Below are 18,845 nucleotides of genomic sequence, written 5' to 3'. Positions count from 1 at the left end.
CCTGCTTGAACATCTGGAAGTTCACACTTCACGTATTGCTGAAGCCTGGCTTGGAGAATTTTGAGCATGACTTTACTGGCCTGTGAGATGAGTGCAATTGTGTGGTAGTTTGAGCATTCTTTGGCATTGCCTTTCTTTGGGATTGGAATGAAGACTGACCTTTTCCAGTCCTGTGGCCACTGCTGAGTTTTCCAAATTTGCTGGCCTATTGAGTGCAGCACTTTCACAGCATCATCTTTCAGGATTTGAAATAGCTCAAGTAGAAATCTATCACCTCCACTAGCTTTATTCATAGTATGCTTTCTAAGATTGCTTTCACATTCCAAGATGTCTGGCTCTAGGTGAGTGATCACACCATTGTGATAATCTGGGTCATGAAGCTGTTTTTTGTACAGTTCTTCTGTGTATTCTTGCCACCTCTTCTTAATATCTTCTGTTTCTGTTAGGTCCACACCATTTCTTCTTCTTTTTTTTTTCTATGTACTTTTTTTTTTTTATTGGAGGCAAATTACTTTACATTAATATATTGGTTGGTTTTACCATACATTGACACGAATCCACCCCGGGTGTACATGTGTTCCCTTTCTTGAACCCCCCTCCCACCTCCCTCTTCCGCATATCCTCCCTCCAGGTCATCCCCGTGCACCAGCCCCAAGCATCCTGTATCATGTGTCGAACCTGGACTGGTGATTCATTTCACATATGATAATATACATGCTACAATGCCGTTCTCCCCAATCATCCCACCTTCACCCTCTCCCACAGAGTCCCAAAGACTGTTCTATACACCTATGTCTCTTTTGCTGTCTCGTATACAGGGTTAAGGTTATCATCTTTCTAAATTTCATATATATGCGTTAGTATGCTGTATTGATGTTTTTCTTTCAGGCTGACTTCACTCTGTATAATAGGCTCCAGTTTCATCCACCTCATTAGAAATGACTCAAATGCATTCTTTTTGATGGCTGAAAAATATTCCATTGTGTATATGTACCAAAGCTTTCTTATCCATTCCTCTGCAGATGGACATCTAGGTTGCTTTCTGTCCTTTATCAAGCCCATCTTTGCGTGCAATGTTCCCTTCATATATCTAATTTTCTTGAAGAGATCTCTTGTCTTTCCTGTTCTGTTGTTTTCCTCTATTTCTTTGCATTGATCGCTGAGGAAGGCTTTCTTATCTCTCCTTGCTATTCTTTGGAACTCTGCATTCAGATGCTTATATTTTTCCTTTTCTCCTTTGCTTTTTGCTTCTCTTCTTTTCACAGCTATCTGACAGAATGTTGTCCACTGGAGAAGGGAATGGCAAACCACTTCAGTATACTTGCCTTGAGAACCCCATGAACAGTATCAAAAGGCAAAATGATAGGATACTGAAGGAGGAATTCCCCAGGTTGGTAGGTGCCCGACATGCTACAGGAGATCAATGGAGAAATAACTCTAGAAAGAATGAAGGGATGGAGCCAAAGCAAAAACAATACCCAGTTGTGGATGTGACTGGTGATAGAAGCCAGGTCCGATGCTGTAAAGAGCAATATTGCATAGGAACCTGGAATGTTAGGTCCATGAATCAAAGCAAATTGGAAGTGGTCAAACAGGAGATGACAAGAGTGAACATAGACATTCTAGGAATCAGTGAACTAAAATGAACTGGAATGGGTGAATTTAACTCAGATGACCATTATATCTGCTACTGTGGGCAGGAATCCCTTAGAAGAAATGGAGTAGTCATCATGGTCAACAAACGAGTCCGAAATGCAGTACTTGGATGCAATCTCAAAAACGGCAGAATGATCTCTGTTCATTTCCAAGGCAAACCATTCAATATTACAGTAATCCAACCAGTAACACTGAAGAAGCCGAAGTTGAACGGTTCTATGAAGACCTATAAGACCTTTTAGAACTAACACCCAAAAAAGATGTCCTTTTCATTATAGAGGACTGGAATGCAAAAGTAGGAAGTCAAGAAACCCCTGGAGTTACAGGCAAATTTGGCCTTGGAGCATGGAATGAAGCAGGGCAAAGGCTAATAGAGTTTTGCCAAGAGAACGCACTGGTCATAGCAAACACCCTCTTTCAACAACACAAGAGAAGACTCTACACATGGACATCACCAGGTGGTCAACACTGAAATCAGATTGATTATATTCTTTGCAGCCAAAGATGGAGAAGCTCTATACGGTCAGCAAAAAACAAGACCGGGAGCTGACTGTGGCTCAGATCATGAACTCCTTGTTGCCAAATTCAGACTTAAATTGAAGAAAGTAGGGAAAACCACTAGACCACTAGGGTGATTAGATGACTGTATTTCATGTGGTCATTCTGAGACAAAGGCTGATGAAGCCACACAGTTATCTTCAATGCATCATCTTGGTCCAAGACTAGAACTCCAATTGTTGCCATTTCCTAGCAGGAAGGGGTAGAAAGAAAATTTACCTAGATATTTTTACTTTATTTTACTCAGTAGTTGCATACACCTTGTACTTTCATGTCTCATTAACCTGAACTCAGACAAACAGCCACCTTTATCAGCAAGAGGGACTTCTCTGATGGCTCAGTCGGTAAAAAAATCTGCCTGTAATGCAGGAGAATTGGGCTCAGTTCCTCGGTCAGGAAGATCCCCTGGAGAAGGGAATGGCAACCTTCTCCAGTATCCTTATGTGGGAAATCCCACGGACAGAGGAGCCTGGTGGGCTATAGTCCATGGGGTCACATAGGGTCCTGTACGAACGAGCAAGCACACACATGTTGCCATGTACCTGTAGCTGAACAGCAATAAGGGAAGTATGGATCCTGGGGAGGGGCTAGCCTTCTCTGACACGGATAATTGCTAAAGAAATAAGAAGGGGCCAAAATCAGATGTGCTATGTTACAAGACTTTCTGGAGAAAGATGGTTTGAAAGAAAAGTACAACATATGAATTGATGAAGATCTTGGTGAAAGGCATGGGAGAAAACATTTTGAGGAAAAAGCCAACATATAGAATCAACCACAGTTGGATTTACAAAGTCAAGTGTTCTCACAAAGGAACCAGGGGATGGTTCTGACAGAGAAATTTCATTAAATGCTAGGTTGTATTTGTTTCTATGTACTTTTAAGTGAGAACAGAAGACTTGAATCCCAGCTTCCCAGTTTGTGACCTTAACTTTTCAAAGGCTCAATATTCCCTACTCCAAAATAAGAGATAATATTATCACTTCTTAGAGTTATGAAAATTATATGAATTAACATGTGTAAAATACTTATAAGGAGCCTGGCACTTGGTGAACACAATAAATGTTAATAGTCATAACTGTTACTACTAATACTACTACTGTTTCTGTAATTGAATTAGAGGAGGAAAAACATCTCCAGCTTTGACTACTTTTACAGTAATCATACTGAAAGGGTGTTCAGTTCAGTCGCTCAGTCGTGTCCGACTCTCCGCGACCCCATGAATCACAGCACGCCAGGCCTCCCTGTCCATCACCAACTTCCGAAGTTCACTCAAACTCATGTCCACAGAGTCGGTGATGCCATCCAGCCATCTCATTCTCTGTCGTCCCCTTCTTCTCCCGCCCCCAACCTTTCCCAGCATCAGAGTCTTTTCCAGTGAGTCAACTCGTCGCATGAGGTGGCCAAAGTATTGCAGTTTCAGCTTTAGCATCAGTCCTTCCAAAGGGTGTTATGAGGTGTCAAAAGCCTACTGTTGTTTTGGCTATAGAAGTGAAGATGGGGGAGTAGATCTGGAAAATATTCTAAAGAAGCTACAGATATGACTTTTTTCCCTTGAAATTAGGCAACAGGATGAAACAGAAGTTGCAATGTGGTCGAAGTGAAAATATCTTTTAAAAACGTTGCTCTCCTCTTGATTATTGAAAGAATATGTTTTGTAGAAATTTTTAAAACAAAGAAAAGCTTAAAGAGTAAAAGGAAAATTCAGTTCAGTTCAGTTCAGTTCAGTCGCTCAGTCGTGTCCAACTCTCCGCGACCCCATGAATCACAGCATGCCAGGCCTCCCTGTCCATCACCAACTTCCGGAGTACACTCAAACTCATATCCACAGAGTCGGTGATGCCATCCAGCCATCTCATTCTCTGTCGTCCGCTTCTCCTCCCGCCCCCAACCTTTCCCAGCATCAGAGTCTTTTCCAGTGAGTCAACTCGTCGCATGAGGTGGCCAAAGTATTGCAGTTTCAGCTTTAGCATCAGTCCCTCCAATGAACATCCAGGATTGATCTCTTTTAGAATGGACTGGTTGGATCTCCTTGCAGTATAAGGGACTCTCAAGAGTCTTCTCCAACACCACAGTTCAAAAGCATCGATTCTTCGGCGATCAGCTTTCTTCACAGTCCAACTCTACTCAACCCCAAATCCCACCACCCCAAAAAACATGGTTAGGTTTTTTTGTACATATCTTTTCTTTGTCTATGTGTGTAGGTGTGTACACATTGAAATTGTCTTAAATAATTTTTCAAGAACAACAAATTTTAATTAATTGAGCTCCTACTGAATGGACTAGAATTCTGTGTGCACATGTGTGTTCATATGTTTGTGTTTTTGTGTGTATATGTTGTGAAAGGTCCCTTGGTCCTCACTCTGTACCCGTTGAGAAGCACCATGGAACTTTTGGTGGGTATCACAGACCCATTTTTGTTTTGTTTTGTTTTAAATTCTTTTTTGTTGTTTTTTGTTTTAATTTATTTATTTTTTATTGGAGGCAAATTATTTTACAATATTATATTGGTTGGTTTTGCCATACATTGATATGAATTCGCCCGGGGTGTACATGAGTTCCCCCTCCTGAACCCCCCTCCCACCTCCCTCCTCCCTTTATCCTCCCTCTGGGTCATCCCCGCATGCCAGCCCCGAGCATCCTGTAACATGCATCGACCCTGAACTGGTGATTTGTTTCACATTTATCTGCTGAAATCATAGAACCTTTTTCACAGAAGATATCTGTACGTGTACAGGACATTTTGCCTTGCACAGAATTTCAGAGGGCTCACAGAGTCTTTAAAACCCATTTGTGGCTCCACAGACCCGAGGTTAAGAACTCCTCCAGCACAGTGTGCTCAGATATATCTCGCCACTTTCTGAGAAAATAAGCATATGGGTCATCTTTATGAAGTGAAGTTCTGGACTTTTTCTTTTTTCTTTTTTTGCTTTTCTCTGCTATGATGGAACGAGCAACACTAGAGGCAGTGCATCTAAATGCAAACTCAGGAAGCAAAACCCAAATAGCTGGATAGGTACTGTTTGTTTTTGACAACCTAGAAATAATCTTGGAGACATACTCTGGAGAGGGCTTAAAGGGGCAGACTGAATTTTGTGGACTCAAAGAATGTGTCATGATTTGGCTTAATCTAAGCCATTTTTTTCTTTTCTTGTGTTTGGATCTATTATCTGTCCATGGAATTTACACAGTGAGACCACTGGGAAGGTCTTATGTCTAATTATTTGCTGTGCTGTGTGGAGTGTACTGCAGACAATCAATAAACAATCAATAGTAATTGTAGTCTGTCTCAGAGACTGCACTGAAGCTTCAACTGGCTTTAGGTGCATTGTATTTTTCATTAATTTTCTTTTGCCAGTTGTTTTTTTTTTTAATCTAAAGCCTAAATTTAAAGATTAAACAGAAAGCTCTTTGCTTGTGAGATCAAACAGACATTGTTTTTTAAAGAGGGACTATATAATCCCAGGTGTTTTATCTCTGGTAATGAGAGAAATGTCTGTGTTTGCTTCAGACTGAATGAGCCGAGAAAGGGACAAGATATTTGCATGGTTAAATGACGATGAGTCCTTCATTCTGAAAGTAATATTCCCCTGATGGCAATTACTTTTGTATAGACATCTGGCTGTTTATCATAAGAGTGTACAGATGTCAACTTTTTCGGTCTCATAGCTAGAAATGTAGTGATTACTTGACTTTGATTTGAGTAAACATTAAATCTCTAACATTTAAAGTCAGAAGTTCACTGCAGGAAAGGATTTGGACTGACGTTTATTAAAGAGAGTGGTTCCTTGGAAGAAAAAATTGGAATCATGCCGAAAGATACAGACATTGATAAAGTAAACAAAGCTCTACCTAACAAATCACAGAATTCGAACATGACATTTATCTATTTCTTGAACTTAACAGAAGCCGGCGCTGAAGATATTGACATACTTCCCAATGGTCTGGCTTTCTTTAGTGTGGTGAGTATCCTCCTTCTCTGTCTCAGTGGAAGAAGTACAGGAAGTTTGATGAGGCCGGCAAAGCGGTCACTTGTTTTTAAAGTTCCTCACTTTCAAAATTATATTAGAAAACAAAAGACAGGTCAAACAGGATCTTGGAAATTTACCTTCAGCTTCTCTAAATATAGGGATGAAAAAGTCTTTGCCAGTTGACTTATTACTCTTTATGTCCCCACTGCCTTGCACTAAAATATTCCAGTGCAATCTGTTTGTTATTAAAAATGATATCTGGAGCATGATTGTGGATATTGGTACTACATTATGCTATTTTTAAATGCAGCATATACCTTTATTTCCATTCAACATTCAATTTAAAGCTAGCATTCTTGCTGTTATTTATTTTTGAACAATATATTAACTCCCAAAGGAAGGCCAGTGCTTTTTCTTTTTTTCCCCGCTGAAAAGCCTATCATCAGTGGAAAGTCATTGATTGAGTTTACCCTTCACTTTTGCCTTAATTTTTATAACCTGAAAAGTAACAATCTTTTCAGGCATATATTTTAAAGACTTTAACATGGATTGGCCAGAGTGATGCTAGGTTATACCAATATGCATTCTAATTGGAAAACCGTATATGTGGGCCAAAGAGGAAATTCTACCTCTCTCTCCTCCCTGGAACAGGCCAACGTGATGGACCTCAGCATCCTCATGGGTTCCATTTTTCTTGAGAAAGAAGAATCCAACTTTGGGACTTCCCTGGTGGTCTAGTGGCTACGACTCCTCGCTCCCAATGCAGAGGGCCCGGGTTTGATCCCGAGAACTAGATCCTCATACCACAACTAAGAGATTGCATGCTGCGACTAAGATCCAGTGCCTCCAAATAAATAAATATCTTTTAAATAAAGAAAAAAGTATCCAACTTTGAAGGCAGCCTGTAGGTATTCTGTTCCCTCTCAGCAGCCATTATTTTCAGGCTCTGAGACTCAGGAAAAGATGTGAGAAGCTTGGAGACGCTTAGAAGACGGTAGCGACACTAATAACATAGCTGTCAGGCTTATGAGAAAGGTGAGAGAACACAGCCTAGATGAGAATGAGGGTTAGAACACTCTTCAGGATCTTGATGGTTGTATGTGAAAGCCTGTGAGCAGCTGGTGGTTTACCATGGAGGAAGAAAAGAAATACTGTAGGTTTTGGCAGAAGCATGGATATATATATTAAATTTTCAAACTACAACGTTAAAAGAAAAATTGTAGTTAATTACCTACTCATAATACATAAAATGATATTTCTGGGAGGACTCTGGGTTTGTGTAGAAGCACGTGCTTGCACATATGGCTTACAGTCTTAGGGAAAAGCACTGAGATTCCTCGTCAGCATTATACATAACCAAAGATACAAATATCTAGAGTAAAGTAGAAGGCAGTTGCTTGCCTTTTTTTTTTTTTTTCAAAGAAGCTGTTCTCAGAGATTTGGGTAATCCAGAACTCATCTAGTTCAAGATTTTATCTCCATAAAAATAAATCTGAATTAGGAGGAGCGAGGTCTTCAAATATGTAACTCTATAGCCATTTTTAGCTGAGAGATCTAATATAGTCACAATGATCTTGTAGTCAACAGAATTTCTTCTGCATGATTTTCTCTTATCCTTCCTTGGTTATATGACTTTTTACTGGTTTAAAATGATTTACTTTCATTTTACTGATTTTTAAAATTTACTCAGCATTGTCTTTAATATTTCCTAGTATGTGTTCCTTTCTCAATGAATAACACCTACCTTGTGGCATTCGTTTATTCTTCCAAGCACTGTAGCCCATTAACCCATCCCATTCAACAATTAGGGGCAACTTCAAAACTATCACCACATTTAATGAGGACTTGGATGACACAGAATAGAACAGAGATTTAAATGACAGTGTAAATGTACTTAAAACTGCTGAACTGTACACTTAAAAATAGTGAAAATGGTAAATTTTATGTTATGTATATTTTACCACAAGTGGAAATAAAAAACAGGTTTAAATGATGTCTTAAATTAAGATAATTATGGAGAGTTATTGGGGCTTTCCTGGTCACTCAACTGGTAAAGAATCTACCTGCAATGCAGGAGACCTTTGCTCAATTCCTGGGTTGGAAAGATCCCCTGGAGAAGGGTTAGGCTACTCTCTCCAGTATTACTGGGCTTCCCTGGTGGCTCAGATGGTAAAGAATCCACCTGCAATGCAGGAGACCTGGGTTCCTTCCCTGGGTTGGGAAGATCCTCTGGAAGAGGGTATGGCAACCCACTCCAGTATTCTTGCCTGGAGAATCCGCATGGACAGAAGAGACTGACAGGCTACAGTTCATGGGGTCGCAAGGAGTTGGACACGACCAAGTGACTAAGCACACATGAAAAGTTATTACATCCCTGGTAGAGCTTCCTATGCATCAGCACTCTTGTTGTTTATGGTACGTTGATAAAGAAGAGAGATTATTAACCACTGAATTGTCAGTGCCATGGAACAATAGCATAATTCCAGTTTATTCTGTTTGTTGGAGCTTGAAGTTGTATAATTTGATAGATACTTTTTAATTGGAGAAAATGTGTATTAAATACAACTTGAGCATAAAGTAAGGTTTTTGGGAAGGTTTTTGGACTTCGCTCGCGGCTCAGATGGTAAAGCATCTGCCTACAATGCAGGAGACCCATGTTTGATACCTGGGTTAGGAAGATCCTCTGGAGAAGGCAATGGCACCCCACTCCAGTGCTCTTGCCTGGAAAATCCCATGGATGGAGGAGCACGGTAGGCTCCAGTCCATGGGGTTGCAAAGTGTTGGACACAACTGAGTGACTTCACTTTCAGTTTCACTTGGGAAGGTATTCTTTTAAATTTGCACAAAGTATGACTTGAAAAATTTAAGAGAGAAAAGACCTCAATTATTTCAGTGAGTGCTGAAAAAGCATTAAATAAAATTCAACTCTCATTCCTGATTAAAAGCTCAAAAAAAAATTAGAAGTAGAAGGAAACTTCCCGGGAACCTACAGCAAACATCATTCTTAGTGGTGAAACGTTCGCTGCCTTCCCATTAACATTTATAAAAGGAAGAAAATGCCCTAAAACACTGTAATCATCAGTAATCTACTAAAGTTCTTAACCCAAGAAAACAAGAAAAAGAAATACGATGTAGAAAAAAAAGACAAAACTGCCATTAATTTCAGACAGCATGATTACTTGTTTTTCTAAATAGTCCAGGAGATTCAACTGACAGACTCTTAAACCTAATAGGAAGTTGAGTGAAATGACTGGATTCAAAACGAACATATAAAACTCAATGACTTTCCCATGCACTAGGAAAAACCAAATAGATAATGTAGTAGTAGTAATACTACTACCACTGCTACTCTTCATAAGATTTCATTTGAATAGCAACTTGCTTTCTAAAATTTATACATAAGAATAAATTAGCAGATATATTTAAGATTAGTAAAGGTAAAGCAATGTAGTGTGGGATAAACATATAGTATGTATAAATACATATATAGTATAATATATATACTAAATATATACATAATGACTAAAGCTATAGTAATTAAAAAATTGCATATTAGCACAGAAATAGGGCACAAGTCCCCCAACAGACCAATCTGTAAACAAGGATCTAGTACATGATAAAAGCAACATTTAGAATCAGTGGGAAAAGGACAGCCTGAGTGCATGCCATGCACTGACAAAGTCCCACCTGCTGACCCAACGGGGAGAGGATGGCCATATGTTAGAGAGCAGTTTATTCCCACCCTCCACCAACCTTCTGGTTACCCTCTGGTAACCCTCATACCCACCAACCTTCTGGTTACCCTCTGAGGAGACTAAACCCCTCATCTCCGTCTCAACTCAGAAATATCAGATACTGTTTGGCTTTCAGCCTTCCACCCCCCAGTTATTATTTTCTTATTGTTTCATCTCTGCTTTCTTTGTGTTTCTAGCTTTATGCCAGCACCTTTACCAAAGTATCACATATTTATAGTTGCTACTTTAGCCCATAAAAATATTTAAGCCTTTATATTTAACTTTTGCTCTGTTTTCAAAAGGGTCTAAAATGTCCAAGCCTCCACAGTTTTGCACCAGATAAGCCTGGAGGAATACTAATGATGGATCTAAATGAAGAAAACCCAAGGGCCCTGGAATTAAGAATCAGCCGTGGATTTAATTTGGCTTCATTTAATCCACATGGTATCAGCACTTTCATAGACAGTGGTAAGAACTGATGAGCTACCAGCATTTAAAAAAAAACAAACAATGGTTTGCAAATGACTGGAAAATAGATTTGGATCATATCTGTATAAGAGGACAATTAACTCATTAATTATTTCTGTATTCTTCATACAAATAAGTCCAACATTGCCTCTTCAGCTGGCAGTAAGTTATACTACATTTTGAAATTTCTAATAGTTATTAATTACACCTGAAAGAATGTTTAGATTTCATAACCTTTTCATATATCTATTTTCATTGCATTGAAAAAGAGCTATATTTCTAAGTTAAACTATAAACAGATTATCCATGAATTCTGTATATGGAGTGAGAAACACTCTTTCTTAAAGGTCAGGAGACCAATGATCAGAAATAGCACTAGACAGACAGTGATGGGAAAGATGGGGAAGAAGAATGATCTGTTAGGTCCTCTAACAGCTGATACATTCAGCCTTTCCTTCCCCGTGGTATTTAAATGTCAGTGTCTACCCAGAGGTCCTATGGTTATATCTTGTAAATGAACTCTATTCTTTCATTTTTTTAGATGACACAGTTTATCTCTTTGTTGTAAACCACCCAGAATTCAAGAATACAGTAGAAATTTTTAAATTTGAAGAGGAAGAAAATTCTCTTTTGCATCTAAAAACAATCAAACATGAGCTTCTCCCAAGGTAATTAGTCCTTTTGTTCATTCTCAGATTTATTGCTGCCTTTTTCAGATATTCCATATCATGGTCCTTTCATCTTTTGTAAGAGCTGAAATACATACATACAGACATACACACACATAAACAAATACATATATTTATATGTCTATGTATATGTATAGTTTCCTTGCAACTTTACTTTTCATAAATATTTACATGAATGTAAAATTTTGAATGAAACCAGTGTTTTAGCCATGGCAAAATTACATTATCCAAACTCAACTCAGTATTGAAGTGATTAAATCGTACACAGATTTTTAACCCTCAAGAAAGAGTCTTTAGAAACTCTCAAATGCACATCCTTCAAACTGGGAAATATAACAGGTTTTTAGGTCCCAGAAAAGCTTGCTCAGAGTTTCTACCATGACGACCACTAACTGAATTTATATTCATATAATCTACTAAATAAAAGAGGCAGGATTGCATGGTTTGAGAGTTTTCTGTTACAGTCTTTACTGTAGAGATTAATTGTTCCTTAATGTGAAGAATGGGCTTCCCTGGTGGCTCAGCGGCAAAGAATTTGCCTGCAGTGCAGGAGACACTGGTTCCATCCCTGGGTCGGGAAGATCCCCTGAAGGGAATGACAACCCGCTCCACTATTCTCGCCTGGGAAATCCCATGGACAGAGCCTGGTGGGCTACAGACCATGGGGTCGCAAGAGTCAGCCACGACTGAGCGACTAAACAACAATAGTTTCCTTGCAGAGCCGGAAAAGTTGACATCAGTGTTCTATGCAGACTCGCTTGAGAAATGAGGAAATGCTGGACTGCAGGGGATTTGCTTTTCAGAGCCATCTCGAGAGTAGACGACAAACCTCACCATTGTTCCTCTGTCACCTTCCATTTCAGATGACTCATCACACAGATTATAATAATACCTGTCCTGCCAAGGAAGAGTAGCCTGCTTTATATGGAGTTTGTATGCTTAGTATGGAACTAACATGAAATGTTTTCACAAGGTAGCCATGGGCTACCGGCCCTACAGAATTGGAAGTGCATCACTACTACTTCAAGAACACAGCTGGTTGATAATGTGACTAAAAGAGGTTCAGCTGCATCTTTTAAGCTTGAACTGGATGAATTTTTTTTAATATCTACTTCTCTGTCTAGAACTGAAGTGTGTAACTGCCAACAGTTCTTCCAAAAATTCACTTCCTAATAAATAGGAGCCTTTGCTTTAGGGAGCTCTTTCAGAAAGAGGGGACCCACCTTCCCTGTAGCTGTTTTTTCTTTAACAAAGGGGAAAGCCGCTCTTTCAGAAATTTTTGCATAGGGTAATTGGAATTTAAATTTAATAACACCCTTACCTAACTGGTTTTAAAAATGTAATTGTTTTCAGCATATAAATCTCTCACTTGAAGCACTGCATTATGGCAATTTCATCATCCATCAATCTGGAAGTGTTTATTGAGTGCCTATTCATTCTCGGCAGGTCGGCTTTGCGAGTCAGGTAGAAATTGAACAGTCAACCTTAGTTTGACTAATAACTAAGCAAAGGAACTCAAGTAAATGCAGCAACTGAGAAAATGGAAGCTAGGTAAATGCTATTGACAGCCCGACCAGCTCACCGGCCAATGAGGCTCCATCAAGCTCTGTACTTTGGATAGCTGTGTCCTTTCACATTGTTCTTAAACCTTACATTTCTTGCTGTCAAAAAAACACACTCTGTTGGCACTAAGTTCTTTTTTCTTTTATAATAATCCTGCCATAATTGCTAAATGATCTGTCTTCAGATTACTTGGTACCATACAAAACTGTTCTCCAGCAAATGATATTATAGTAGGTTACATATGACTATACCCATGTGATCTTAGCTGAGCTTTTCCTAGGGAACCTCTTACCAAAAATTTAAGGCACATATTGTGTAAACCTTCTGGATACTTAATCTTTAAAATGGAGACCAACTGGCTTTTCATTTTCTCTCACATGTTATTTTTCTCTTCCAGTGTGAATGATATCATAGCTGTTGGACCAGAACATTTCTATGCTACCAATGACCACTATTTCTCTGATCCTTTCTTAAAGTATTTGGAAACATACTTGAACTTACACTGGACAAATGTTGTTTACTACAGTCCAAATGAAGTTAAAGTGGTAGCAGAAGGATTTGATTCAGCAAATGGGATCAATATTTCACCTGATAAAAAGTATGAGCTCTTATAGAAGTATTTTCATTTCTCTTTAGCCATGTTGCTGGGTGAAATTCTTTATTTTGCTCTTTTTTTTTTTTTTAAGGCAGAAATAGCTTACCTGTTATTTTTGGTCTGTGATAAATATATATGATATTTACAACTATTACTATAATACTATAATACATATATGTATTATACATTGTAATACATTATAATATTATAATACATATATGTAATATGTTATTGGCCTTCCAAGGTTACTGGGCTTCCCAGGTGGCACAGTGGTAAAGAATCCACCTGTCAATGCAGGAGACACAAGAGATGCAGGTTTGATCTCTGGGTCAGGAAGAGCCCCCGGAGTAGGAAATGGCAAACCACTGCAGTATTCTTGCCTGAAAAATTTCATGGACAGAGGAGCCTGGCAGGCTACAGCCTGTGGGGTCGCAAAGAGCTGGACATGACTGAGCACAAAGGAGAGCTTATAATTTATTATCAAATATATATAATGTTTTATACAAACATATGTACTATATATTTATATACAGTATTTAAATTTGGTCTATATCATTATGGGCTTCCCCATTGGCTCAGTGGTAAAGAATATGCCTGCCAAGCAAGACACATGGGATCGATCCCTGGATTGGGAAGATCCTGTGGAGAAGGAAATGGCAACCCACTCCAGTATTCTTGCCTGGGAAATCACATGGACAGAGAAGCCTGGTGGGCCACAGTCCATAGGGTGGTGAAAAGAGTCAAATAGGACTTAGCAGCTAATAATGACAGCAACTATATCATTATAGAATTTAATTTTATAAATGTAAATTTTTATAAAATGGGTTCATATTTATATATATATTTAAATATAAGGTAGATATTTTTCTTTTAAATAAATATATTATTGTTTTATTGGCTTTTATTGTTTTATTCCGTTATAAGGTAAACTAGCCAATTCTCTATGGATATATACGATTTTCTTTTCTGTACAAAATACACTTTTTATTTTTCTTTTACCACTGAAACTTATCTATATATTTTTAAGGAAGAACCTCCCTCCAAGGGAGAATGACAGCATAATGGTTAAATCTTCAGATTTTGGAGTCATATAGACGAAGGTTCAAATGCCTACTGGTATTGGGTAAATCTGGGGCTATGAGCCCCTTCCCTCTGCACATTTGTACAAGTGTTTCTGTAGAACAAACTCCTCAAAATAGAACTACTCACTCAAAGAGTGTTCCTTTTAAATGTTAATTTTTATAGTGCCAAATTCCTCCCCCCGCCCACAACTCTTTCACTTTTATATGTCCAACTCTAGTTTATAGAAAGGATATTTATTAATTTTCCATTTTACTAGGTTAGCGCATTGAACAATTTAAACTACTGCACATATAACATGAAATAAATCTGCCATCCTTGACAACTAAATGTCTTTATTTTCGTGACAATTTCTTCTTTATTGTTGATTACAGAAAATGGATGTAGAATCTTTTAAATTGTCTGTAACTGACCCAATCCAACCTTTCCCACCAAATCTGTTTTTCTCCCCGACTCTCATCTCTCAATTATGAGAGTCAAACTGTCCAGTCACTCAGGCTGAAAATAATGATAACAGTAGGGGCCCAGCTTTAACTCTCCTCTGACTATTCCTGCCCAGCCATTGAGCAGGCCACACTGGTTCTGTGTGTGGTTCCTCAGCCCCTCTACCTTTCCATGACACCTGCTTGGTTCGGCTTCTCACTTTCACTTTCTTCCCATTTGTTTTCAGTCCACTTCCATCTTTTTTTTGGCACCATCGCCAATTTTGTCTTTCTGTGTCCCACTGCCCTTCCAAGACCTCCAAAAGAGGGACCTCTGTCTGCTGCTCACACTGAGCCCAGCCAGGCCCAAACCACATGCTTAGTGACTGCTGCACAGAACTGGCCATTTGTTATTATCACACTCTGTTATTCCAGAAATTCAGTGGACCCCAATTGCTTATCAAATCAAGGCAGGCTAAAGGGCTAGACTTTAATAGGCTAGCTCCAACCTCTCTTCTACTGTTTTCGTACTTGCTACGCCTTACACAGGAGCTCAGTATTTTGCAAACCTGCCTCTTTCATTCTTGCCCCTGTACCTTTGCTCACGTGTTTTCTTTTGCCTAAAAGATGCTTTGTCCTCAAATCCAGTCGCTCAGTCCATGTCCGCTGCAGATGCCTCTTTCTTTGTAAGCCCTTCTGTTTTTTCAGTAGTTAGATATTTCTTCAGTCCCTAGACCCAAAATATGTCTTATGGTACCATCATGCTGTATTATTTGTTTAATGTGTACAAGCCATCTGATCACCACAACACACGATAAACTTTTCAGGAAAAACAGCTGTTGTCTTCATGTTTATATCTGTCACAATACTGAGTTCATGGTTTTACCCATTATAATTGCTCAACAGAACGGTTGCCATGGAACAGTCAATTCAATGAGGAAGATTATGGTAAAGCAGTCCATTAATTCACCCTCCTTAGATGCAGACAAACTATTCTGAGTAGATATTTATCTCTAATGCTTGAATTTCTCAATATGTTAATAAATAGGTCTTCTGTTTTATACCAAATATTTCTACATGTGTATGATCCCTTGAAATATCAAGTTATATTGTGGAATATAAAAGTTTTTTTAAAACATTTGTTTTATTGTCCCTGCAGTGGCAAATATCACAGACTTCATACATTTTAAAAATTTGTTTTTAATTGGAGGATAATTGCTTTACAATGTTGTGTTGGTTTCTGCCATACAGCAGCATCAATCAGCCATAGGTGTACATATGTTTTCTCCCTCTTGAACCTTCTTCCCACCTCCCACCCCACAGACTTGATGTTTTTAATGGTGCCCTATATTATTTTTCCTTACCAATCTCTTGAAAAATAATTTAACAATTCCACGACTCTTGTAGCAGCACTGAATTGATTTTGAAAGCTTACTTTTAAATAAAAATTGACCTTTATCAGGCTTTCCTTGAGGGCCCATCATTGATTAACTTCTTGTCAGGGTATTAAGACTTATTCTTCCCACTGTGTTAATGAAGCTTTATCTTGGCTTGGAGCTCTAACCAGTGTGTCCTTCCTGCAAAGGTACATCTATGTTGCTGATATATTGGCTCATGAAATTCATGTTTTGGAAAAGCACCCTAATATGAATTTAACTCAGTTGAAGGTAAAATATTTCTTTCTGTATCTATAGTTGACGTTAATCTTGAAATTACATAGTCATACTAAATTATAACAATACCTCCCTTAAAACAGAATAGCCAGTGTTGCTATTCTGGGTTTTTCACCGCTACCTGTCTGTAATTGACCAAGTCTCTTGTTTCCCAAAGTCACAAGAACTGACTGATTACATGCAGCAGTATGTTGGGAGGGCCATTTGCATCAGAGTTAGAGCCCACTCCAGGAAGCGCTGATGGCACCCGATGAATTCCAGTAAGAAATCTTCACAGTTGAAAAGACTAATAGATGAATTCCAAAATGAAGATTTATGCAAGTTGTCAGTTCTTTCAAAAATAAATGAAGGTGGAAATTGGGTTCCACACCATTATTATTTTCTTCCTGCTTGACAGCACATATTTTAGACTGATGAAGAATTTCTTATTTGAGTTTCTTGAGCTAACTGATCATTGTGCATCTTCTGAAGGGGGAAAGGAGCTCATTTTTTAGAGAGATTGAGTATTGCCCTAACTTTCTTAATTTCAGGAAGAATGAAAAGTGACTCTAAACCAGTGTGTTAAATTTATTTTATGCAATATTGGTGTTAAAGGGTGGAAGCAGGAGATGGGTATCATTTCCCCACATGCATAGGGGCAAGAAAGGTTAGCCCTAAATTATCTAATCGAGGTTTCTCATGACATTTAGATGTTGACGTTTTTTCATTTGGAAGGTACTCAAGTTGGATACCCTGGTGGATAATTTATCTATTGACCCTTCCTCGGGGGACGTCTTGGTAGGCTGTCATCCTAATGGCCAGAAGCTCTTCGTGTATGACCCAAAGAATCCTCCCTCATCAGAGGTTTTTATATGTTTCACTTTTTAAACTTTAATTATTCAAACCCTTTTGAAATAATAATACAATAAACTGTCCCAGGGATGGTCCGTTTAGTCCTTTAAAACCAATAATACAATAAATGCGTGGCAGTTGGCTTCATAATTGCTTTAAGCCAATAATTGGCAGAGTTTTACATTGTTCAAATACTTTTAGAAAGATAATCTTTTGATGTATTAAATGATGGTAGAAGCTAGTCAAAAGATCTTTTTTCTAAAGATGTGCCCTCCTTGTGTGGTATACTGGCAATTTTTTAAATACCTGGCTTATTGTCAGCTCGCTGCATGACACGACTTTTGTTCATGCTAAAGTAGGCACATTAATGTGGAAGTTTTTCTATTAATGCTCAATTACTGTAATAACACTCAATCCGGTGTTGGCATGCAGTCACTGGACTGCTTAAGAAAGTACTTTCTTTGAGGTTTTAACAAAGTAATTTAAACATTAAAAAAAATGCTAACTGCTATTTTCAACAGCATGTCCTCTAATCATTGTGTCTTTGTGCAAGATTATTGATGGCTGAGTGACATGGGTGGATGGTGTTTTATATTAATCCTTCATGTCTCCTGAATAGGTTCTCCGCATCCAGAATATTTTATCCGAGAAGCCTACAGTGACTACAGTTTATGCCAACAATGGATCTGTTCTCCAGGGAAGTTCTGTGGCCTCTGTGTATGACAAGAAGCTGCTCATAGGCACCTTATACCACAGAGCCCTATACTGTGAGCTCTAAATGGTTCTTCTGGAATGCAGGTGTGCTAGCGTCTCAACAACTAATTTTCTATGAATTGCTAATTCTGAGGGAATTTAACCAGCAACGTTGACCCCCAAATGTGTGACATATATAGTAAATTTATTTTGGCAATGAAAGGACCCCTTCAGTTCACATAGCACTTTTAACATAAAAATAAAGTGAACAGTTTTTAAAAATGCCAAGTAAAGATAAGAGAAGAAATTTGCTTTCAGCTAAGTGAATACACTGCACAAAATAAGCCTCATGCCTGCCTTCCAACTGCCAGAGCATGAATTCCACTGAAACAGGGTAGATTATATTTCTTTAAAATGTGAGTGACCTCAGCTCCACCAGTGTGACCACTGTGACTCAGAACTACTGATACATAACATGTTTTGATGTCTTATACTTACATCTTTGTTTACTATTAAAGAGTTGGAGTTATAGTAAAGACTAACTAAAACCCAAGTTTTGTCTGTGCTTAATTCTCATGACATATCCTCAGCAGAGAGTGGCCACTTCCTTGTGGGGTTTCCTGGGGAAGGACAGGCATAACAATGCTATTTTTTCTCATTAAATCGGAAAAATAAGCCTTTTATTTGAATTAAAAAAGAATGAATTAATTAAATATGGTAACTGGAATTCTCAATTAGTATGGAGTATTCTATCTGCTCTCTTTCTTAATGGGAGCCCAACTTGCATACAAAGAGAAGATAACAGCTCAGAGCTGGGAGGTCAGTCACGCCACCTTCTTATTGAACACAACTGTGAACTTCATCAGGTGAGACAAAATCAGTTGTCCAGGCGCGCGCACATACGTGTGTCTGTCT

The 18,845-nt window shown here is 38.5% G+C and overlaps 1 protein-coding gene across 1 annotated transcript in view; it reads left to right on the top strand.

Moving 5' to 3' along the window:
- Positions 1 to 18,483, top strand: part of PON2 (paraoxonase 2) — a 31,427-nt gene extending 12,944 nt beyond the window's left edge. Inside the window, exons 3-9 of the mRNA XM_055420456.2 lie at positions 6,118 to 6,173; positions 10,219 to 10,384; positions 10,926 to 11,052; positions 13,034 to 13,234; positions 16,319 to 16,400; positions 17,121 to 17,249; positions 17,857 to 18,483. Coding sequence (XP_055276431.1) covers positions 6,118 to 6,173; positions 10,219 to 10,384; positions 10,926 to 11,052; positions 13,034 to 13,234; positions 16,319 to 16,400; positions 17,121 to 17,249; positions 17,857 to 18,015 — 920 coding nt within the window. The 3' untranslated portion in view covers positions 18,016 to 18,483. The remainder of the gene's footprint in view (positions 1 to 6,117; positions 6,174 to 10,218; positions 10,385 to 10,925; positions 11,053 to 13,033; positions 13,235 to 16,318; positions 16,401 to 17,120; positions 17,250 to 17,856) is intronic.
- Positions 18,484 to 18,845: the final 362 nt, after the last annotated feature.

Source organism: Moschus berezovskii, chromosome 3 (assembly GCF_049115385.1).
Source record: "Moschus berezovskii isolate FMDL1 chromosome 3, NW_MosBer_1.0, whole genome shotgun sequence".
NCBI classification, from domain to species: domain Eukaryota; kingdom Metazoa; phylum Chordata; class Mammalia; order Artiodactyla; family Moschidae; genus Moschus; species Moschus berezovskii.
This window is presented reverse-complemented; position numbering and strand designations above follow the sequence as displayed.